The sequence below is a fragment of the Acomys minous genome, assembly GCF_964271855.1.
Source record: "Acomys minous genome assembly, chromosome: 19".
Lineage (NCBI taxonomy): Eukaryota > Metazoa > Chordata > Mammalia > Rodentia > Muridae > Acomys > Acomys minous.
Window position 1 is genome coordinate 20,430,049 of NC_140499.1, and position 24,081 is coordinate 20,454,129.

Consider the following 24,081-nt stretch of genomic DNA (forward strand, 5'->3'; position numbering starts at 1 on the left):
CTAATGCATGTTATTTCAGGAAGTCAGGATTCCTTTACGTGTTTGAATTCTGGTGACTTTGTATGTTTCGCTCCCATCCTTTGTCTTCTGCCCTTAAATTGCTGTCTGGCGTGTTGCTTTTCTGTTATTAGTGAAAGTCAGAGCAGCAGATTGTTGTGAGGTTTTCATTACAGAGGGTCCACTGGTTCCAAGCAGGAGCCTGCAGGATTGGCTTTGAGGGAGATTCACAGCGTCCTGGGTGTTGCCTGTTTTAGCTGCTTGCCACATCCTCTGGTTTGTTTTTGGACAGTTCGAGTTCAGGACTTTGGAGGGAGTAAGCAGGTCTGATCCTTGACTCTGAGCTTTAAGGGCTGTACCCAGGATCTGGTAATTGATTCCTTTAACCAGACACATGCCATGTTTGTAGACGTCACATTGCCAGCCCGCTGATTGGTAGGCAGGGCCAGTAAGAGCTTAGCGGTGGTAGGAGAGCAGCGCATGGGCGGCAGTTCCTTCACTGTGTCAGATCAACAGTCAATAATCCAAGGACCTAACACCCACAGCACCCCGGGTCTGGTCCCGACACCACAGACAACGAGGTGGGATGGAGGGTGCCTGTGATCTCAACACTCAGTTGGAGGCAGGGCCGAGTCAAGGTCATCTGAGGCTGTCTGGGGAGTTGGAGGCCATGCTGGGATACACGAGACCATCTCAAAAAGGAAGTTTGATAAATATAGGGGGAATTGATTAGTCTGAGGGTGGTCCTTTCTTTATCTGTCACCTGTCAGTCATCCACTTAACCTTAATTGACTTCAGATTGGAGTAGCACTCTATTCAGTAACGTGGAATCTGTTCTCAGAATTGTCGTTGTAGGTTCCTGTGTTCTCTTGAGGGATGCCGTGTGCCTATGCAGTCACCTGTGCAGATAAGGGGTCCTGAGTGAGCAGCAAGCACTCTGATTAAATTCCTCTGCAGTGGGAAGCTGTGGCAAGCTGAGTGCCTGTGTCCTGCCAATCAGCTCCTGCCCGCTGCTCTGAGTGCTGGCTTCCTGTGGCGGCTTGGGCTCTGGAACGTCTGATGTGCTCTTCCAGCTCTGCCCTCGTATGCTCACTGAGTGGATGGCAGTGGCAACCACCTTTACCTCAGCTTGCCAGGGCCATGCTTCATCTGACTGACAGATTGCCTGCTCTTTGGATTTCACGCTACTTGTCGCTCCCCGATAGCGCAGTGTGTGAGGGAGTGTTCTTACTCTTGTAGTCTTCCAGGGCAGCCCACGGTCCAGGGCCCAGGAGGAGGTGTGTGCCTACCACCTGGCAAGCGGCCTTTGGTTCAGCTCGTGGCTCTGCCCTGGTCCTGTGAATTCTCATTATGCTGCTGCTGGCCCTCTGCATGATTCCGTGCACCGCATGCTTTTATCTCTGGAGTCTGATAGAGCACTAAGTTAGAGTTTTACGGTTTGTTTCTCTTGGGAAACTTTGCCATAACTGCGTATAGTTGTGGGAGGCGTCCGTCCGCTTCAGCAGACCTGCTAGGTTTTCAGACCATCTGATGTGTCTACAGCTGTCTTGGCGAGGCATGCAATGGTGATGAAATGTTTGTTCTCACGTGGAGCTCGTGATGTGAAGTACAGTGTCCGCTAAGCATGCTCTCTAGGTCTTCGGGCACACCTGGGGAGTTTGTTCCTCTTACTTCGTTTAGGACAGTGCTGTAAAGCTTTTTAGTGACTTACATTGTTAGTGGTAACTGATCACTCCTGACAGTCGGCTCTGATCTAGGAACAAAGTTCCTCAGAGGCAGCTGCATGTCAGTCTGTACAGTGTAATTGTCATTAGCTGTTCGAGCAAAGGCGGTTTTGTACATCCCCATTAAGAACATCTGCTTGAGCATTAAAAAAAAAACCCCAAATTGCCCCATTGTATCTATACTGTATCTCTTGGCTTATCCAACCAAGGAAGAAGTAGTGGGTTAGGACCTCCCCCCCTTACTTTGGCTCATTTGCTCTTTTTCAGGAACGTCATTCTTTGATGATCCCCTAGTATGACTTGTGTGTTAGAGCCTGGTTCAGAGACCTCAAGGCAGGATGGAGTGGTAACTTGTGAATGCTTCAGAAAACAAGCTTTTCTTATGTGCCTTTCCGTCAGGTGCTCATTTGAGATAAGTCTGTGTAGTGCTTCATCTGAGGAAGGTGTGTGTGTGTGTGTGTGTGTGTGTGTGTGTGTGTGTGTGTGTGTACACGTGCATGCATGTACTTGATTGCTGCTTGTCATAAGGGTGCTTAGCTTCTGTTCACTCAGTTCCGGTGAGAAGAAACTTGGGGTTTCCGATTGTAAAAAGTGGAGGGTGGGATCATGGCAAACATTCATGGACAAAGTCACCAAGAGATGTGACAGTTCTCAGTGCTTTCTGCCTAGACTGTGACGGGCCACTGCCCCCTTTCTCAGAACTGCCGTGGCCCTTTTCTGTTCTTTAGATGGTCCCTGTAAGAGCATGTGTGTGTGTCCCCTGACCTCCTTAAGTGTAAGTGGGCCTGTTCCTTTTCAGAATTTAATCTTTACACCTGTAGCTTGCCTGCTTTGCTTTAAGTCTCTGCTGGCTGGTCCTTCCATATGTGAGCATGTCACTCAGGAAGGGATTCCCCCATAGATGGGAATAGGGCAGGGAGTCAAGGTGGAGGCCAGGTGACCGCTAATGTTACTGTGTTGGTGTGAATTCATTTACTTTCATGTTAAATGAAGTGAAAGTCCATCACGGCACTGAGGCACCAATGACACACAGTCCTGCTGTCACAGCGTCCCCCCTTTTAATCTAGGGTTTTGCTAGGAGTTCAACCATGAACTCCGTATATAGCCCAGGCTGGCCTTACACTCCCGCCTTGTTTCAGCCCCCTCTTTCTTGGCCTGTTTAAGTCCTGACTCTTAATTGAGTGTTCAGCCAAAGACCTTGGGGGCTTCCAGGATTGTCTTAGGTGAGAGCGGTGATTAAGTCATTTATAAGTTGGCAAGTGAGAGCAGCTTGTGATTTGTTCAGGAGCTTTCATTTATAAGTTCCTTACGATTCTCCCAGCTGCTTTTCTTGGCTTTCAAAACCCGAGTTCAGACTAGTTGGTAAAGAATCTACATGAGTTGGTGCTTGCAGCTACAGGGCAGCGGTACTGTTTGCACCACTAGAAACAAGAGTGGTGCCTGCTCAGTGGTCGGAGTTCTCTGTGGGAGGACATACTTATTGCTGACATCAGCTCCACAGCAAAGCCCTGTAGTAGCTTGGGCAGCATTTTCTTTAAAGTTTGGTATATGACATACATTTTTAAAAGCTCATTTATTTTGGGTGAAATACTTAAGACAGCAGTGCCTGTAAGTTTTAACTGGGGTCTAGTTAACTTCCTGCCTGTTTTTGGGCTAGATTTGGCTAGATGTGTTATGGCTTCTTATTTTGGCTAAGATGGGAAATGTGGTGTAAGATGTTGCCACCGGATTAGATGGAGCATATGGATTAAATTTGGTAATTTGGATATTTTATGTCCCTTTGCCTTAAATACTGAGATAACACTTGGTTTATTTTACATTAATTGGGGGCAGGTAGACAGGTTTTTATTGTGTACGTCTGGTTGCTTGGAGAGCTGGACAGTCCCTGGGCAGAACAGAAGAAGGTGGCGGGGTGGGGGCATGAAGTCATCTTTTAGGAGATCACTGTGGAGTCAGTCATCAAGTAGTTCTGTAATGTGTAAACATGGCAGACAGAGTCGCTGATGTGCTTTCAGCTGTGTGTAAGGTCATCTGGTGTTTGAAAGCACATTCCTTAGGTGAGTGAATTTCTGTGACAGAGAATGGAAGGGCACCAACAAGTTTTACACTAGCGTAACACGTGTTGCTCCAGTTAAAGGTCACTTAGACACCTTACTGGTGAGGAAGTGGAGGAGCCAGGGAGCCTAGGCCACGGTCACGCGCAGGAACTCAGCCATTTATCCAGGAGGGGACTTCAGTATGTGTCGTACTGAAGTGTGTCATACAATGGCAAAGGAAGTGTGTGGAGGTTTTAATTGAGTACCTCCTGGAACTTCTTGCCGGTGACATAAATAACAATGGAGACATAGTGCATAAAATTGACACTTTGAGGGAAAAGGCAGCCCTTTTTGCATATGAGCCATAAGATAGTAAAATCACTGGGGTGTGATCCTTATTAGAGCTGTAGAGTTTATGGCCTGATAAATGGTCCCTGCTCGCTCCAGTCCTGGCTGGTTTGTCTCTGTGAGTCCCTTTCCCAGGAATAGTGTTGAATTCTGCCCCCCCCCCATCTTTGGTAAAAATTTCTTCTCCTTTGGCCCTGGGGCCACTGAACTCAGGGACTCCATTTCTGGAGCTATTTTGGGTCTGACCCATCATCCACTGCATTGCTCGGCAAGTTCCTCAGTTTTCGTCAAGGGAAACTAAAGTTTGAGGGTTTTGAGGGGCCACGCTCTAACAACACCTACAGTAGCTTCTAGGGTCACCTCATCCAGGAAAGCAGCAGTCTACAACTTGTTCGCTTTGTAGTATCCTTACTTGTCATGGTTTCCTTTGAGTTGATGTGTAGGTAAGGACTGTGTTTTGGCCCATGCAACAGGTTGAATGTGTTTGACACCCCTCCTCACCCAAAGGAGGTGGTGCCCCCCTGAGCTTCCTCCACAGAGGTCCAGCTGTCTCTGTTCATCTCACCTTGCGGTGAACAAAGATGGTAAGATGGCTGCCTAATGGTCCAGCCGGGGTCTTTAGCCAGCAACCTCTCCTGGGCCGACAGTGCTCGCTTTGAAACTTGACTTCTAGTGCTCCACTTGAAGTGCAGAGTCTCCAGTGCCCACTACCTAGGGCTTTATCTAACTGTCAGGTTTCTTTGGGCTGTAGCACATTGGGTCCGTTTAAGCCAGGGTTGGTGGCAATGTAAAAAAAGTCACTATTCTTCAGAAATTTGTAATCTTCAGGAGCATCTGCAGGGAACACAGAAGAACACCATTTGTTTGCTAGGCAGGGGTTACTCAGACTGTTCTTTGACCTCGAAGTGCTTTCAGCCTTCCTCTGTGTCCTTGTCAGTCCTGTTAAAGGAAGAGATCTTGAGGGAGTAGGGGAGCAAAAGGCTAATGGGATACATGTGACATGAAAGCAGAAGGGGAGACTGGAGGGAGGAGGGAGACCAGCAAGAAGAGGAGGGAGAGAAGTGGGGGAGGGGGCGAATAAAAACAGTATAACGACGTAAGTATGGAAAGACCATAATGTAACCCATTGCTCTATATGCTAACCAACCAACCAACCAACAAACCAAACAACAACAACAACAACAACAAAAAACACTAGTTAAAAAAAAAGAACCAAAGATAGGTGGAGGGATGAGTCAGTGCTGGCTGCTTCCAGAGGACCCAGGTTTAATGCCCTGATGGATATGGCTGCCCACAAGTATCTAACTCCAGTTCCAAGGGCATCTCACGCCCTCTTCTGGCAACAGACACATAAGCGGTGCACAGACAACGTGCAAGCAAAACGCCACACACACAAAATAGAAAGGAGGGTCTTGCTCAGTCAGTTAGCAAAAGTCACTTGTCCGTGGCGTCTGGGCACTAACTCGCTGGGTTGGGCTTCTGTGCTAATCTTATCAAGTCAGTTTAGCCAGAACCTTTTCCCCAGAGTGTCACAGGAACTTCACCCTGATTCTGCCTTGTGTCTTGGCTGGGGCTGTGTGCTGGTCTGAACGTCTCCTTCCCTCACCACCAGACTCCGTTGCTGTGGCCACCTCACAGAATGCTGTGGTCTCCTTTACAGAAATCTGCCTTACTCTCTTTTCTTCCCCATTATTGTTACTGTGTTTAAATTTTTCTTTTTCTTTTTTTTTAATTGTTTTTGTTTTTCTAGACAGGGTTTCTCTGTGTAGCCTTGGCTGTCCTGGACTCTTATTTGTAGACCAGGCTGGCCTCGAACTCAACATCGGTCCACCTGCCTCTGCCTCCTGAGTGCTGGGATTAAAGGCATGTGCCACTGTGCTCAGTTTGTGTTTAAATGTTTGTGTTACGTGTTTGTGTGCATGTGTGTGCTAGTTCTTTCCACCATGTAAGTTCTGTGCATCAAACTCAGGTCTTAAGACTTGGTGGCAAGTGCCTTCACCTGCTGAACCATCTTGATGGCCCCATGTTTTGAGAGAAGATCTTATGAGCCCAGACTGGCCTGAAGCTTGGCATTCTGCACTTGGCTCCTGAGAGCTGGGGTTCATGCTTGTGCCACCATGTCCTGTCCATTAACTCCTAAAGTACATAGTGACCTTCAACAGCAACTTGGCAAATTCTGAACGAGGATCATATAACTAACCTGAGTGGTGCAGAGTGAGCTGCATGGAGTTAGAATGGAGGTTGACGGTTGGCGTCTTTGAGCTTGGCCCTCGGGAAGAAGGGCAGCAGAGCACCCTGCACAGGCTGAGACCTGAGATCCAAACGGCGGCTTCACGGCAAGAGGCCTGCCCTATCCAAGGTGCTGTTTTGGGGTTTCCTAGGATGGATGCTGGCGAGGGGGATTTATGGGTCTCCCTGAAAACATCTCAGGTGGTTCTTTTCTGTCGTTGGTTATAGGAAGGAGATCTAGGTGGGGGGGGGGCTGAGTTTCCTGGTTTCTGTTGCTACAGTAGAGTGGCTGAGGCTGGATAAGTAAGTTCAGGGTGATAAACAATTATTTGGCTCCTGGTTTTGGAGGCTGGAAAGTCCCACGAATGAGGGGCCGCATCTGGTGAGGGCCTTACAAGGTAGAAGGTCTTCCGTGGTGAGTGAGCCAAACCGGCCGGATTCTGTGATGCGCACCCTGGAGAAAGAAGCATTCATCCAGTCACGCAGTCGTGAGGGCTGCGCCTCTGGGCATCTCCTGTCACTCTCCACCCCTCCATACTTGTGCTCAGGCATGTTTTTTTTTTTTTGACATGTTTTCCTGTTTCAAGAATGAACTCAAACCATGATAGTGGGTGAAGACCAAATCCATAGGGAAGTAGGGGCAATTGACAGAGTTACAGCACCATGTCAGTCAGTAAGCTTTGGCAGACACGTGTAAGCAGGGATACCTGGGACGGTTGGGATGGTGAGATGGCTCAGTGGTTAAGAGCGCTGGGGGTTCTTTCAGAGGACCCAGGCTCGAATTCCACCACACACATGGCAGCTCACAACCATCTTTAACCCTAGTCTCGGGGAATCTATGCCTGCTCACGATCTCCTCAGGCCCCAGGCATGCATATGGTGCAGTCATATGTGCACAGTAATGGAAAAAGAAAAAGGGTTTCTGCTGTAAAGCAAACCCCTGAAGTCTGGAGTCACGTAGAGATACGCTTGCTTTCTGACTACCTCCCCTTGGTGTCTTTGGTGTCTTTCCATGATTCTGTCGTCCTTCTGGGTTTATACAGATTCTTGTGGTCACAACTGTGAGGCACCCAGGGATGCAGGATTTCCATCACTTGCCTGTCTTCTGTAGGCCAGAAGGCTTCCCAGAGCCAGGCCCTGCCTGGCCAGGTGCTTGCTGCTCTCGCCGTTAGGCGTCTCCTTCTGGAGTGTTGTGGGAAGGCCTTTCAATTGATTCTCACTTAGCTCCCTGCCATCTGTGGAGGTAGCAATCAGCCAGGACTCCAGAAGCGAGGGATAGCGCGTAGAGTCTCTCCTTGCTCTGCTTTTCTGTGGACGGAGGCTTGCAATACAGGCCTCTAGTGTGCGTGTTAAAGATAGTAATGCTGACTTTGATTGTCGGGTACAGGAAGTAACCCTGGCTGAGATAAATCAGCCTGATGTCAAGGGTTAAGCGCATTACAGCCACAGAGGAGGGGCTTCTGCTGACGTTAACCCCCACCACAGGCAGAGCACACTGTTCTCAGGGTCTTTAAGGTGAGTCAGAATAAATTCGTGAGAAGAAAATACTAATCACCCCTCCCCCCCAGGCTCTCCTCCCTTCACCCATCCCCCACAGGGTTTCTCTGTGTAACAGTCCTGGCTGTCCTGGACTCCCTTTGTAGGCCAGGCTGGCCTTGATCACAGAATTCTGCCTGTCTCTGTCTTCCTTATACTGGGACTAAAGGCATATGCCACTACACCTGTGGAAAATACTAATTTTACTTGAACTTCCGCTTGAATTTTGGAACATCAGTCTAGCATGACATTTTTATCCAAAATCTAGGAAGATCCACGTTCTCCAAGCCTCTGTTTAGGTTGACGGACTCAGAGAAGACACAGTACTTCTGTGGCTAGCTACTTTGTTTAACAGGCAGGTTCCCCTGCCTTCCCTGCCTCTCTGTGTCCACAGTTTGCCTGCTCTGGAGGTGGTGAACCTCCTTCAGGCTGGGCTGTGTCACACAGTTACTTTTAAGGAATTCCTCGTTGGTGATTTTCAAATTTTAAGAAACTCCAAACTCAGTCTTTGGAGGGCTGAAGGCATTGTGAGGAAGGAGAGGTGCTTCTTCTCTCTGTGCCCCTGGGGAGGACAGCGTAGCTGTCAGCGGTTGGTGCTTTTAGCACCCACGGATGGTTGGCAGCGAAGATAGGCATTTCAAGTGGGGATAGTGTGTTGGCCATGGATAGGGTGGGCACCAGTGGTCAGGTTGTAAATTGCTAAGTGTCTGGGAGTTACAGGTGAGACACCGCTCTGGGAAGAATGAAGGGGTGGAGTTTAGGATTGTGGCTGCCCATTCTGTGAATGAAACTGAAGTCCCCAGTGTCATTCTCTGGCAGTGGCTTTTGACTCCATTTGTACTCCTTTGCAGGTCCGTGCAAGTGCGCTGTAGGAGTTATTGGTCTTGGTTTTTGAGACAGGACTGGCCCGGGCTTTACTGACTAGGGTAGGCTGGCTGTTCTTGCGGGAGCCCCATGGGTCTCCTGTCTCCACTGGCAGTGCTGGTGTTACGAGTGAACCCTGCCTTCTTATTGTGGGCGTTGAAATTCTGTCCTCACACTTGTGCTCTAAGGCATCTCTGCAGTCATCTTTAACTGGTCTTAGAGCATCAGTTGGTAACCAAAAGCCCACAGACTTTTGAACTGGGTGAGATTCTCTGGAGGAACTTATAAAACATTGTGTGAAAGTTCAGGAGTCTGAGTATCTCAAAGAACTGTGTGAGTTAATTCCAAAAGGGAACAAATACTGCCTGCCCAGTACTGTGGCTCTGAAACCTTAACACCTGTTCAGAGTCTCTTATCGTTAGCCTGTGAATTACAACAAAAGTCACAGGAACAAAGCTACATAAATGTCGTTGTGTGTGTGTGTGTGTGTGTGTGTGTGTGTGTGTGTGTGTGTGTAGTTTGTGTCATACTAAGAAAGTGAAGAACACCCCAACGGCATTAGATACGGAGATAAAACACTTGTACTTTTTCAAAGATTCCTTTTAATTATGGGTTAGCCTGTGGGTGTTAGCACGAGGACAGGTGCCCACAGAGGCTGGAGCTGGAGCTGCAGATGGTCTGAGCCGCTCTGGGCTCCAGCAGTGCGTGCTTCACCCGCAGAGCTTCTCCGCAGCTCTTCACCCGCTGTTCTTTCAAAAGGGCAGCTCCCTGTGATCCACTAAAGGACAGGACGTCTGGGTCTTGAGGGAGGCAAGTTGTGGGAAGATGACCTTGAAGTACAGAGGGGAAATTAATGGTAATTGAGGATTGTGTGTGAAGGAGGGTCTTTTGTGGAGCACCTCGGGAAAAGTGGAAATTTCCTTTACAAAAGGGAAACTTACACCTTGCTGTTGGTTAGGCAAGGAGAAGGCAACTCAAAATAGCCCTCAAACCAAAGTGGCATATTTTGGCCCCCTGTACTTGAGTGTTTTTCTGCCTCTTTTGATTGCCCTTTTCAGAGTAGAGCTTTGGGGTTTTAATTACTACCTTGCTGTGATGCAGTGGCTCTCCACACTAACCCTCTATGCGTGTCCGCTGGAAACAGACCTCTTTTATGTTTGTGGTGATGCCCAGCAAGGCAGGTTAGTTGGCTGGGTAGGTGAAGGGTTGCCATTCCCTGGGTTGGAAAAACTCTCCTTTTTCTTTGGGAGTCATTGATCTAGCAGAAAGATTAGGGCCACACAGATGTCAAGGCGATCAATAATTTTAGTTTGGAAAAGCTTTTTAGATGTCTTGAGACACTGTTGCTTTATCTGTATAAGTGTCGTCTCGGCCCACTGCCATCTTCCATAAAGGCAGTTTTTCTTAACTGATATATGTGAGAAGGCTGGCCAGGTAGGCTGTTTTTTTTTTTTTTTTTTTTTTAATTAATTCATACTTGTCCTGAAAGGTTTTGTGTGATAAGGAATGAGGGTTCCCTATCTGGTGTGACTTTGGAGAAGTAACAGTGTAGGAGCAAAGGAAGGCAGGGGTCTGGATCCGAGTTCCCAAAGCCTGTAGTCTCTCCCAGTTCCAGCTGTAGATGTCTGAGGGGTTGGAGATGGCGGATGGAGACGTGGTTCTTTCTAGATCCACAGGTTGTTACTCAGTTCATTTTTGGCAAAACTTGGGGCTCATTTTAGCAGGATCTGTCAAGGAAGCCTAATCAAGCCCAGTGCAGTACTACAAACACAGCAGCAGGAACAACCCCTTTCCCCCCCCCCCCCCCCCAGAGCGGTGCTCACCGCTGTAGATTGTTTCCTGCAGTGCTGGCTGCCAGGGGCTGAAGAGAGTCCTGGAGCACTCGCAGTGATGTCTGGGAGCTGTGGAGGGAAGGGTGGCACCTCTGGGAGACCTGCCCACCTGTGACTTTACCACCCCTCCCCTGACTCTTAACCTGCTCTGTTAATGATTGCAGCTAATTATGTGTCTTTGGTCTTTTCACTGTTTGCAATTCAAATGCTACTTGAGGCCCTGTGTTTGCTTTTGTTTGCAGCATCCTGGCTGCCATCTGAAGCACGGCTTGATGATCGCGTGTTACCATCTTGGGTTAAGTGCTGTCTCATTGCTTTGCAGGCTGCCTGCTGTCTCCCGGGGAGATCATGAAACGAGGTCGCCTTCCCAGCAGCAGTGAGGATTCTGACGACAATGGCAGTAAGTCCTGCTTTGTTGTTCATGGAGCCTACTAGGGTTTGGGTCAGTGTGAAAACATGATTTTTTAAAATATAATGCTTTAAATAGCCAAGGCCTTTTGCATATCAGACAGGTCAGAGAAAGGCAAGGCCTGGAGAAACACATCTGATACTGCAGGGCTGTAACCAGATCTTTCCCAGCAAGGTTGGCTGCAGGCAGGCCTTCTGCAGGCTTCCTGTGTGTTCTCCAGGGAGAAGAATTCAGTTCCAAGAGCCACTGGTGTGTCTGTTTTCATTAAACATCATTTATGGTACCTCACATAGCTCTCTATGAAGAGGGAACTTAATCAAAGCCAGGTAATTATTAACTAGCTCAACGTGCCCGGGGCTCCGAGGGCAGATGGAGGACTGCCTAGTGTGAGGTGAGGAGACCAAGTCCAGGCTCTTCATCGATGACACGAGTCCCCTACCCTTTCCCGGTTTAACAGGATGGCGTTTAATACTGTCACTGCATCTCAGCTCTCTGGCAACCTCAGGTTTTCACAGTGTAGCTGAGAACCAGGAGTTAGTCAGCTTCCAGGCAGTCAAAATAAATGTCACACAGTGTCTGTTGAGCTAACAGACTGCAGACTGCAGAGGAGTTTCGTACCTAGCAGAGGAGTTTCGTACCTAGCTCCGTGCCTGCACTCTAGCCCGTTAGCTCAGGCTTGACATTACACATTCAACTCTGGAAGCCGGAAGAGAAAGCTTGCTGTACTGTGAGATGGGAAGGAAACCAGCCTGCTTTCTAGGCACATTGCTTTAGATGTTAAGGAACAGCTCTGATGTGAAGTTACCAGAGCAGTTAACAGCTCTTGTGATTTGCTGTGGAAGCGGTGTGTGTGTGTAGGGACCCCAGAGGTGATCTGAGAAGACCTAGGGAGGAGGTGGTGTTCGGGCAGCTCCCGGAGATGAAGAGCTTTGTGTAGGTGGCTTGTTTTCATGCCTGGTGTGTCAGGTAGCCAGCACAAGCATGGTTATGGTGCTGTGGGGACCACGTGCCCAGCCACAGAGAAGGATGCTCACGAACCTGAAATGTTGGTTGTCTGTGGCTGTAGCTCTGGGAAGGCCTGGGCAGTGGGTGCAGTGTTGAGAGTGATGGAGAGAGGGAGGTGCGAGGTGAGCTATGGCAAGGTCTGACAGCTGGGTGACCAAGAGTTGACCTCAGGGCCAGGCAAGGGAGCTACTGTGAAGCAGGGGATCAGTGGAGGCAGGAAGTTGTCTCCAAAAGAGGGTTTTATCTTACTTCCTAGTGGCCTGTTGAGTTCTCACTATGCTTGCAGGCAGGTAAGGCCACCTGTCCAAGCTTGAGAACACCAAATTGGGGTTCACAGCTCCTGCTTTTTATTGCTCTGGCAAGAGTTTGTTGTTGTTGTTGTTGTTGTTTTTTGACTGTGGGTGACACCTGTCCCTGTCTTTTTTGGATGCAATTTTTCTTGAAGTTAAAGCTTGGCTTTTTAATTTCAGAAGGCTCCACTGCCAATGTGTCCAGGCCTGCAGAGTGGGTCACGGTGCTTGTTACCAAGCCTGGAGTTCTATCACTCAGACCCAAATGGAGTCTTGACCTCCACGCGTGTGCATGCTTGTACATGCTTGTGCATGCACGTGCCCAGCCACAGAGAAGGATACGCACGAACCTGAAATTTTGATTGTCGGTGGCTGTAGCTCTGGGAAAGCCTGGTCAGTGGGTTTAGAGCTTAGAGTGATGGAGAGAGGACAGTTGGGAGGTGACCAATGGCACACACGAGCCGCGTACACAAAATAAAAAGGTGTTTATTGAAAATAACCTTTGCTGTGATGGGCCATTTTCTTTCTCCTACTGGTCATCTGGAAGGTTAAGCTGGAATGTCACCAAACACAGCCCACGGCTACACATGGGGCTCTGGTATTGGGGGACAGGGATGACAGTTGCTAGGAGGTCATCTGTCGTTTTGTCAACCAGTTGGTTCAGTTGGTGGTACTTTATGGCTAGCTGCCAGGTTAGGCTTGGCGACTTGAACGTTACGGTCAGTGATAACTGGTGAGCAGTACCTCTTCCTGAATGCCAGGGCTCATGGCAGGCTCTGTGTAGTTGAGCTATGGACCTTCTCCCCCCCTTTCCTAGCAGCTAGTTTGTGGTATAGGCCTCTTCCACCAAGCCACTACTTGCATTGGGGCCTCTCCCCTGTATAGACTCAGGGGTCTGGGGGTGGTAGTGGCCTCTTTCACCCTTGCAGTGAGGTCCACCTGTCACAGCTTCCTGTGTCCTGAGTCTTGCTTGCAACAAGGGCTGGGTCTGTGCAACGGCTACCTCCCAGCCAGCCTCTCCAGCCTGCAGGCCTGACGGGATTTTGGCAGCGTGTCCAAGTGGAGGAGAGGCAGCTGCAGACGTCAGCATGGGGCCACAGAACCAGCCACAGGCAAAGCTGGGGCCTGCTGGCTTCCGAGTCTGGAGCCCATTGGTTTGTTTTCTGGCCTGGCCCAGGGGAACAACAGTGTGGTATTTACAGTTGGGGACGGATGGGTCTTTTCTGTGCCAGGTGGGAGCCCTCATCCACTGTAGTCAGGCTTGTTGGTCTTTCTCCTGGAGGCCCATCCATCCCTGCAGTTAGATGGAATAGTGATGGGGTGGTTGGAAGCAGTGTCTGCAGTTGCTAGGCTCTTGGGACTGGGTAGCCCAGCCAAACTCTGAAGTTAACTCAGTGCCTGGGTGTGGCCGGGGGAAGCAAGCCTTTAACTTTCTGCTTCCATCCAGGGTCCTTGGGAGTCAGGCAAAGGTGGGGATGGGGTCCACCACTTAGTTTACTATTTCTAAAGATGTCGTTATCTGCAGAGACTAATTGGAATAAAATGTTCCTTTTGGGGCAGAAATACTATTGGTTGTCTGAGGCTAGTTATAGCTCTGATCTATATATCCTTACATAGTTTCCCTATAAAATAAGAAAACTAAATACTACTTAAGGACTGCTGTCAAACCTTCTGCTTTTCAGGAGGTGGGAGTGAGTTGGGCAATAGAGGCTGGCTGGGCTGAGCGAGGCTGCGGGAACTGTGGCAGGTGTAGTCTCCCTCCCAGCTTACACAACAGGTTCATCTGCTGCTGTTCATGTAACTTCAGTTGGCAGTTTACGTGGCACTGCTTTATTGGCCCGGGGCAGTGTGCTGGGTCTGCATCCTGATGCTGTGACCTGTGTTACGGGCTAAGTTGCTGCAGTTCTAAGAGCAGAAGCAAGCCTCAGACATGGAGAGGCATCACTGGGGTAGCCACGAGAGCTTTTTTTTTTATAGCCTGTGCTCTGAGGCGGTGTGAGCACAGTTTCTATTCATCCAATGGGGGCAGGACCTTTCTTGCACCGTGTAATTGTCTGTTCCCTCTTATTTTTGGTGATGGTGGTGGGGCCTAGCCCAGAGCCTGAGCAGCTTATTACACCCAACTAACTGATCCGAAACTGCGAGGCGGTGCGCAGTATGCATTAGATTTACTCTTGAGGCTTTCCCCTTATTTTAGCTCCAGGGCAAGCCAGCATGGCTATTTTTAATATTTCAAAGGAGTGTGCTGGTAGTGTCTGGCAGGAGCAGAAGGGGCTTGGTGCTTGCATAGGCAGGGCCTGCTGCCTGCTGTGGTCTTAGAGCTTGTAGTAACTGTGCTGGCACCAAATGTTTTGTCCTAATGGAAGCTGGGCATAGTAAGTAAAACAACAACAACAACAACATGTTTCCCCCTCATTCTTCAGTGTTTGGGATTGTTGTTGCTTGGAGTAGTGTACACAAGATTTGTCACTAGTAGGGACCTAGATAACAGTCCTACTTGTGACTGGCCATAATTTTAGACGTGCTTGCCAACATCACTACTTATGTGCTGAAGGCAAGAAGAGAGGGAAACGAAAGCTGGTTTACTTACTGTCTCCTGTTGCCCAGGCTAACCTCAAACTCTGTCTAGTGGAGGATGACCTTGAACGATCTTGACCCCACCTCCCAAGTGCTGTCATAGTAGGTGTCATGCCTGACCGTAGTCCTGTAGCTTTCCTTCAGCGATCAGCAGCTTGCACACAAGTGCTGTGTGCAACACCGAATCACTGTACTACTTTTGGCAGATGCTTGGTCTTTGCTATAGCATGAGTTACTTACTAATAGGCTTTGAAGGCTCTCAGTTTCTGTTTGACACACCCCCTTCTAAAAAAGTATTTTATGCTATAACCTAATGAGGAATGTAAACAATTACTGTTACATGACTAGGTAGTTTTAAGAGGAGATCTTGCTACATCATCCAAGCTGGCCTCGAGCTTCTAGTCTCCCTTGTGGCCAAGATAGCAGAGGAACACCAGTGTGCCCAGCTGGGAGTATGATAGGAGCTTCCTGATTGGACCCTCCCCTCCCAGACCCACCAGGCCAGGGATGTGTGGCTTAGGGGAGAGTGCTTACTACTAGCCCAGGTAGTGGCATGAGTCCTTTTGGCTTTTAGAATGTGCTGTGGATGGACAGGCACTCCACAGACCACAGTCCTAGGGAGTGGCGCCTCATTAACATCTTTGTATTAGCTAAGCCAGGCTCCTGCTCCTGCCAGCTTCACTAGGCGGACTGTGCTGACTTCCCTTAGAGCAACACCCAGTGACCCTCCTGAGCAACACCTTAGGTAGAACGTTTATCTGCTTTGCAAAAATCTGCTTACTGAGAATTTGCTGTGCGTGTGCACTGGCTGTGTTGAAGTCACCGCTTCTGCACCTCGCGCTTGCATGCGCTCTGTGAGGTAGTGACTGGTGTAGAGCAGGGAGATCACCAGGAGGAAGAGGCCTGCAGCAGTGCTGCTGAAGCGCGGGGTCTCATGGCTCCCCAGTCTGCTTGTTCTCTGGCATCCCCACCCAAGTCTAGGACCTCCCGTGTCTCACCACTGGGAGGTGGCTGGAGCTTTTCTTACTATGAATGGTGCTTCTAAGTGGTGATAGCTTTCTCATAGTTTAGTGATGGGTAATTGATGTGTAACAAGCCGCACATATTTCAGGGTTTACTTTGAGAGGTTTAACCATGTTTGCACGTATTATGTCATCAGAATCAAAATGATCCATCCCTCCAACTCTGCGCCTGGCAGCCAGTGAATCTGCTGTCAGGATAGATTAGCTGTCATTTTCCTGAACTTTGCATCAGTGCAGTGCACCTTTTCCTGCTCTGCCTTCTTTCACTCACTCAGTTTAATTATTTCAGTATTTATCCGTGTTACACGAAGCAAGTCTTTCTCACCCATCTGTTTAGAATGTGTTACTTTTTATTGCTGGCTAGTGTTTCACTGAAGGGATGTGTCATAATTTATTTATCCCTTTACAGTCTGGTGGTGGATTTGTAGGTTGTTTCTGTTTTTTTTTTTTATTTTTTTATTTTTTTTATTTTTTGGGATCATAATGTAGTTACATCCCTTTATCACTTCCCCTTTCTCATTTCTTCCTCCAGATCTTCCTGTGTACCACATTATATGTATGTGTGTTATATTTTATATATATATATATATATATATACATTATACATGTATATGTTAATACGTATATAATATGACACACACATATATGTATATTACATTTCAAAATGTATAAACATAACCTGCTCAGTCTGTATAATACTTGGTGTGTGTGTTTTCAGGGCTGATATTTGGTATAGGATAATCAGTTGTGCTCTTCTTTCGGGAAGGCTGTTTCTACTACTGCTCTGAATTCCTTGGCTACTTGTAAATCGTTGTCTAGGGCTGAGGCCTTGCGGTCTTTCCCCATCCATTTTGGCATGTCTGCTTTCCTCGTTCAGCTCAGGTTTGGGCAGTGATGTCATGGGTGTAGCTTCTGACATTACTAAGAGCCAATCTCACAACAAACTCCCCGATCCTCTGGCTCCTGCAATCTTTCTGTTCTGTCTTCTGAATGTCCCCTGAGTCTTAGGTGCTGGAATTGCACGGCAGATGTATCAGTTGGGACTGGGCTCCACAGCTCTGCATTCTGATTGGCTGTGGTTTTCTATCGTGGTCTCTGTTGCAAAGAGACGTCTCCTTGATGAGGCGTGAGGACTACTGGGTTATAGCTGTAGTAAGTGAGCTTGAAAATGTTGATTCCTTTAGTGGTAGTTTGAACTTTAGTTCTTTGTCAGTCTTCCTTCTGCACATATTTCCTGTTCTCATTTTTGTATTGCGTACTTTGACACCAGGTAAAACAGGAGCAACCAATTGTCAGAGGGGAGGGCTAGAGCTGCTCTCTGTCAATATGGCTACTAGGCTTCTAGCAGCTGTGGGTGTCTGTTTAAAAGCAAATGTGGTACAAATAGATTTTCAAGCTTTCCAAAGTTTCTTCTATTTCTGGGGTTGCATTCTGAGCTCACACAATGACAAACTTCAACGGAAGCTTGGACAGCTTGGGAGGGATCCTGGTGTATCTCAGGAAGACACACGCGGAGCATGAAAGCCAGTAACGAGCAAACGACTTGTTTGTGCTTCAACTCTGAGAGACTAAGGACTCTTTCTTCACTTCCTGTCTGACTGCCATGTTTAAAGCACAACAAAGGATTCTTTTTAAATAAGGTGTCTGCTGCTTTTGGTTTATTCCTGACGAAGCACGTTTTCTAGATTAAGTTAGAGGCTCAGGTTGGGCTCGGGCCTAGGCTCACCCCCAGCACATGGAGAGCAGGCGGTCACTTCCTGCCCAGCTCTTCTCTTTCATTGCCTTGGCTTTCTAGAACCGCACGCAGAAGTATGCTTCCCTCTCCTCACAGTCTGTGGAACCGCCTGGAGTAGGAGGCTCCCACAGTGAATTGTGGGTTTTGTTGTTGTTTTGTTCTTTTTTTAAAAAAAGTTTTTAAAATGCTTATTTTATTTGTATGGCTATTTGTGTACCACATGCGTGCTTGCCGGAAGAGGGTGTCAAAGCCCTTGGAACTGGTGTTATGAATGGTTTTGAGCCATCATGTGGGTGCTGGGAATTGAACCTAGGTCATCTGCAGGAACAGCAAGTGTTTTTATCCCCTGAGCTGTCTCTCCAGCCCTTAAACAGTGATTTATAACCCCACAAGTAACTGATAGTCATGACACATTTGGCAGTAGTAAAAGGTTTCTACTTGTGCAATGACAGAAAAATAAAAGAAAGGAAAAGAAAAAAGCAAAATATTGGTCAAAGTGAAAAAAATGTAGATTTTCCGTTACCTGGCATCAAATATTCAACTAAAATGTAATCCTTTGCATAAAAGGTAGTACATTCATTTCGTTAGTATGCAGCTTTGATTTTTGTCAATAAATATAGAAAAATTGTACATATCCTAAAGGATGGTTTTAGGATGAATTTCTTTGGTTTATAGTCAGTAACTGCTTGGTTTTTATGCCTATTTTTTATATCTATCTGTACTCAGTCAGGGTTGTGGGTGGGAAGGTATGAGAAGCCCTGTGCTAGAGGAAGGCCTCTGGCTGGTGGAGAGACCCGTGTGGACTTCAGGAACCACCCAGCCGCCGCTCCCTCAGTGATGACAAGTCTCATTCCCCGTGTGCTCACACCACTTCCAGTGTGCGTGTGTGAGATGTTCCCATGCATTTTGAGTCTAAGTACCATGATTGCCATGGAGTTGGGAGAGTGTTAGAGACAAGCACGGTGCACTAGGCTACACAGCCAGCCTCACTTCCTGCAGAACCCATCGGATCTTTTGAAGTAGTCACAGGATCGTCACCTGTAAGTAGTCTCATTCCACAGAAGTGGCAGCCGCTGGAGGCTGTGGCAGTGGCCTTAGAGCTGATCTTCAAGGGTAGCTCAGAGAGAGGCCTCCCTTCTCAGAGCCCACAATCCCTGTTAGCTGTCACTAAGAGTCATTCGTGCAGGGTCCACGTCTTCAGTTTGGTTATGTGTCTGTCTGCTGATTCTGTGGCAGAAAGGACTTGAGTGACAGGTGTTTCCATGCTAAAATGGTGGCTCTCTTAGGTTTTTCCTTTTTTAACATTTTGGAGTTTTATTGTTTTCTGAGAAGTGGTAAGATTCAGTGCCCGGGTGCTGTAGTTACAAACCATTTGAAACGAGTTATCAGCAGGTTCTTCTGGCAGCAGCTGTGGGCGCTCACAGAGCAGAGGTCATTGTCGTTGTCCACCTGACATGAAGTGGAGGCAGTGGCAATGGTGGGGGTAGGCTAGGAGCTAGCGTATTGAGGCATTGGAAGGTTGGCTTATGACTTGGCGATTGACTAGCTCTGTGTCCTGAGCAGGAGAGTCTGCAGGACTTATGTCCTCTGGTAGAAAAGATGCCGGACTCAGCTCGGGAGAGATGGAAGAGGTGAGGTGGAAGTGGTTCAAAGCACGGAGCTTGGGTTTTAGGTTGCAGAGTTACAGCGCTTGCAGTGACTCAGAAGTCTATACCAAGCACCTGTCTACCACCAGGGTGCTCTTGGGTCTTCAGTGAACAAAGCGACTTAGTCTGTGAATGCAGCTCTCACAGGCTCCCCTGGGGTCTGCCTAGAGTCTCAGCTACTTAGGAGCTGCTTGGAAATCCCAGAGAATAAGGACCTAGGAAGAAAGGCAGTGTGGTCCAGGTAGTTCAGGCAGGTGGAGATTGCAGTGCCACAGAGAAGTTTCAGGGCCTGGTGGCTCTTAGGGTGCTGGGTTTCCTGGTGAGAAGCTGCTGGGGCTTTGGAGCACTTCAGAAGAGAGGCACAGCAGGTGATGCTAAAGCCCTTTGGAGGTCTCCGAGGGTTTTTAAGGCAGATTTTTTTTTAATATTTTGGGCATTGCCTTAGGTTGAGCCCAGTGCTCCTGGCATTAGCCACTTTGTTGGACGCTTGGACTGTTTCCTAATTTGTTGTACCAATATGGGGCTTTGAACATCTTGAGCGCAGCCTCTGTCACTGGAGTGTGCTACAGTGATCTCACTCTGCATACTGTTCGTGAGACAGCACCCACATTGGAGCCCGCGGTGACTGCTTTAAGTCTGCTTGGAAAATGACAGGAGGAAGGAAGCTTGTGGGGGCCAGGGGAGAGACGGCGTTGCGGCTTGTCACTGGAGGTTTATTGTGGTGAAGAATCCCCTGACAACTCAGTGTTTTTCTTGTGTGTGTGTGAGGATGTGCCTACTTGTTTGGACAGGTGTGGAGACCAGAGGTTGATGATGTAACGTTTTCTTTTTTTCCAGACAAGGCCTTTTACTAAACTAGAAGCTCAGAGTTGTAGCTAGATGGACTAGCTCAGTCTGCTTGCACACACCATCGTGCTGGCTTTTTACTTGCGTGCTGGGGATCTGAACTCAGATCCTCATGCTTGCACAGCGAGCACATTGCCACTGAAACATTGACCTGTGAGTTTTTTAATGGTCCCTGTTTGGGGTTTTGTTTCCTTAGGCTTGTCAACGACATGGTCCCAGCAATCTCGGTCCCAGCATGGGAGGAGCGCCTGCTCTAGACATGAAGACCGGAAGCCTTCTGAGGTACTTCTGAATGCTTGCTTGCCTTGATCATGTGTGCAGTACATGTGTGTGCATGCGGGTCTGCTGCCCGCTGGCCTGCCTCCTACTGTGCATGTCCGGACTCCGGGAAGATTGTGAGAAGCAGATATGTGTCTGTCTCATTGGAGTCTCCTGAGGAATAAGTAGGCTTACATGCAAGCAAAGCATGTGGCACGAGTACAGAGCACAGTGGATGTTTGCTAGTAGTTACTATAAATTGTATTTCTTTTTCTTTTCCTCTTCATCTTTGCTGGGTCCCAACAAGTGTTCCGGCCACGACATGAGCGGGTCCAGCTGCTGCCAAGTCACTGCCAGCCTCAAGTTCGTTTTAGCCATGAATTTGTGGCTTATTTGGCAACAACCCAATGTAATTCTGGGAGTTTCGTTTTGGGGATTATGCTTAAGGCTTTCCCCCTCTCTCCCAATTTGTTTCACATTTTTATGTTTCCCTGGTGCCCTCCATTTTGTTGCTCATTTTCCTGCTAACATTGTTTTTAGAGGCATCTCCCTGCTGGCCTTGCTTGTTTAGGGGCCCCGTTGCCCTGAGATCTGCTTCCTCTGTAGCCTTCACGCTCTGAGGATACGGATCCAGGCATATCAGCCTGTCAGGGCTTTTCAGGGAGAGCTGTGGGAAAGTTCTGGCGTTGCACTGTTTGTGGGATGTCCTCAGTTGGCTTATGGTGTGCTGGCCACACAGTGACAGGTGTTTTTCAGAGGCCCTTCCCACGCTGCCCTAGGATACTAGAGAGTGCTTTGTCCAGGAGTGGAGGAGTGTCTCGGTGGTGAGGTAACATCCCCTGTCAGGGGATAACCTGGGGAGACCTCTTCCAGGAAGCATTCACAGGAGGCGGGTGGTAGGAGCCACTGGCCCTGTGTCCGTTTTGACCTGCAGTGCTCACTTCCTTGTTGTCTGGCACCAGAACTCCTCTGCTACTGCACTTTATTCTTGTTAAATCCTGTGTGGCCTGTAACGCTGGGCAGCACGTTTCTGACATCCATATTTGACCGATGTTACTTCAGCCCAGGAGAGGGATTGGAGCCCTCGGGTAACAGGCATCATGCCCTGTTCTTGCCTGGTCTGTGTAAAATCCTCTGAGTGAAAATGCTTTGTGTGCAGAGCAGTCGGGGTTACCGGCACCCCTGCCCTTGATCTACTCCAGCACCTGAGCTTTGTGCTGGAGCCTTTTTCAGTCATAGGAATGGAGCCACCTTTCTTTTCTCCTTCCTCAGTCTGACGTCCTTCCTTTGGCACATATACTTGTGTTGTTGTTGTTGTTGTACTGCTTAGCTGGGTTCTGTTTTGCCTGACTTGCTTGGTGAGGGGAATCATGGCTTTGACCTTAAGCCTTTTCTTTGGGGTGGGGTGGGGTGGGGTGGGGTAGGGTGGGGTGGTCCCAGGCCTATCACCAGATCCAGGGGTATGGTGTCCACGGGACCTCATGTCCTTTGTGTTTTGGAAGGTGCGTAGTAAGGCTGTTGCTTAATGGGACTGTAGAAGTTAAGAGTGGCATCCTGGGGGAAGTCCAGTACTGAAAATGACAGCCAGAGAAGTGGCCTTTTTATTCAGCCCCTAGTCTGTACTTTCAAAGGACAAGGTTTGTTAAAGAGAACACCAGCAGCTGTGTAATGTGACCTGTGCTTAACAGCACCAGAAAGAGCTTCCTGTCCTGAACACGAGAGTGCAGCTTTGACTGTGTACACAGATGACAGCGTACACCTTCAGTCTCATGCTGTGCCTGATACGTGCTGGCCTTCCCTGTGCCCACTCCATCAGATGTGAGTGGGTGAGGACATGGCTGGGTGTGCAGGCCAGCCGGCCAGCCTTGTTGATGTGGATGCCATGGGCCCATGAGTCCCGAGTGGAGCAGAGGCGGGTGCTGCCCCTCCTGCAGTTTCCTCTTTGCTGTTTCTTTGTGATGAGTTAGGGATGCTTTCTTGGTAGTTGGACTCGAGATGAGTCTTGGTGACAGCGAGGACAGGGTGCTACTGCTTCCGAGGTAGAAGTTACAGCCTCTTCTGACACGGTGCCACAGTGACCTAGTGTTTCACTCCTAGGTTTTGCAGGCCTCCGTTTCTGCCTGGTGTTAGCAAACATAGACCTTGCTCTCACCAGCCACCTGCCCTACATGCTGGCACCTCAGGAGGCGGGCTAGCTGTCAGCTGTTGGTTTGGAAGATAGTGACCTCTACCGGGCCGTTCTAGATTTTGCCTTGAGGTTGATTGGCTAACGAAGTTTTGTTTTTAAACATGGGCTCCAAAGAGAGCACCCCTGAGTGACTTGTCATTCCCTGAAGGGTTTCTGAGAGCCTGAGTTCAGCAGCCCTTGGAGAGTTGAGAGGTTTTGGAGAGGGGAACAGTTGGGTTTTGTGTAACAGTTACATCGACACCGTTACTCCAGCCTCTGTGTTGACTGAGGGAGCTGGCGCCACCCCAGGCTCGGGTGAAGGAAAAGGAGTTGTGGTCAGGTGAAGGGCAGACTTAGTCTGTGTGTGACACAGTGACCTTGTTATGGGCAGCTCCATGGTTACCCTGCAGCTGCCCGCACTAGGAAATGAACGCAGTTATCAAATATCGGTGTCCCTGTCCTTTTTCCCAGGTGTTTAGGACCGATCTGATCACTGCCATGAAGTTGCATGACTCCTACCAGCTGAACCCTGACGAGTACTACGTGCTGGCAGATCCCTGGAGGCAGGAATGGGAGAAAGGAGTCCAGGTGCCTGTGAGCCCAGGGACCATCCCGCAGCCTGTGGCCAGGTAGCTACCCTCAGGAGAGACACGCTCCTCTACTCACCCCTGTCTTTTCCTTCCTGCAAGCGTGGTGGCTGTTCCTTTAGGACAATGTCACGAGTCCTCACAAGAAGTACAAATGCTGTAGAAACAGCTCAGGCCCTGAGGGTGGTGAGTCAGAGGGCAGTGGCCTCTGAACTTAGCCGTTATCCTGGGAGGTACTGTCTCTTGCTGGAGAGTAGACGGTCCGAGGCACTTTTGGGAATGGCTGGCTGGGGGAAGTCTGATGTTACTGTCTGTCTCTCATTCTGTGTGACTGCACAGAGTGGCTTTGTGGGAGCCATAGTGGCCTTGGTGTATCCCAGGCCTGTGGTGGCTGGTTGTATTTTAGGGGATGACAGGGACGGGAAGACCTTTGTGGGACAGTGTCAGACGTGGAAGTTAAGTAATTCTGCTGTGGACAGGTTCCTTTCCGATGCTGGAGCTTTCTCTTGGTCTCCTGCCACATCACTCAACTCTCCCAACAGTGTCCTCTGAGACATTCCTCTGGGATGGCCTGTGGCGAGTTGGTATGTTTTTTTCCCCACTTTGGCATAGTGTGCCCTCTGAGAGGATGGCGCGCCCATCAGCTGTGCCAGCATTGGGCTTTGCTGCCACGGGGTCTGTCAGCTCCCTGCTGTGTGAAATAGCCTCTTCTACCACAGAGAAGTATGGACTAAATTCACCTCCTAGCCTCATCCATGTCTCCTCAGACAGTTGATTGGTTTGATTACCATCATTTTGGGATCTTTGTTCAAATTATATCACAGTTTACTCTGGCTAGGCAGGCATTGGTGACCACCAGGAGTCACCTACTTCTTCAGATGAGGTCCTGGCCTATGAAGTAGGCTCACGAAGCACAGGGCACCAGCAGGCTGTCAGTCTAGGAGGACTGTGCTGGGTGGTCCTGTGTAGGTGT

At 48.9% G+C, this 24,081-nt stretch overlaps 1 protein-coding gene across 7 annotated transcripts in view; it reads left to right on the top strand.

Moving 5' to 3' along the window:
- JADE1 (jade family PHD finger 1) overlaps nucleotides 1-24,081 on the top strand; it is a 60,518-nt gene that overhangs the window by 12,824 nt on the left and 23,613 nt on the right. For all 7 annotated transcript variants that reach the window (XM_084768863.1, XM_084768862.1, XM_084768865.1 and 4 more), the window contains 3 exons: nucleotides 10,889-10,966; nucleotides 20,293-20,378; nucleotides 22,993-23,150. In XM_084768863.1, coding sequence (XP_084624989.1) covers nucleotides 10,915-10,966; nucleotides 20,293-20,378; nucleotides 22,993-23,150 — 296 coding nt within the window. In that variant the 5' untranslated portion in view covers nucleotides 10,889-10,914. The remainder of the gene's footprint in view (nucleotides 1-10,888; nucleotides 10,967-20,292; nucleotides 20,379-22,992; nucleotides 23,151-24,081) is intronic.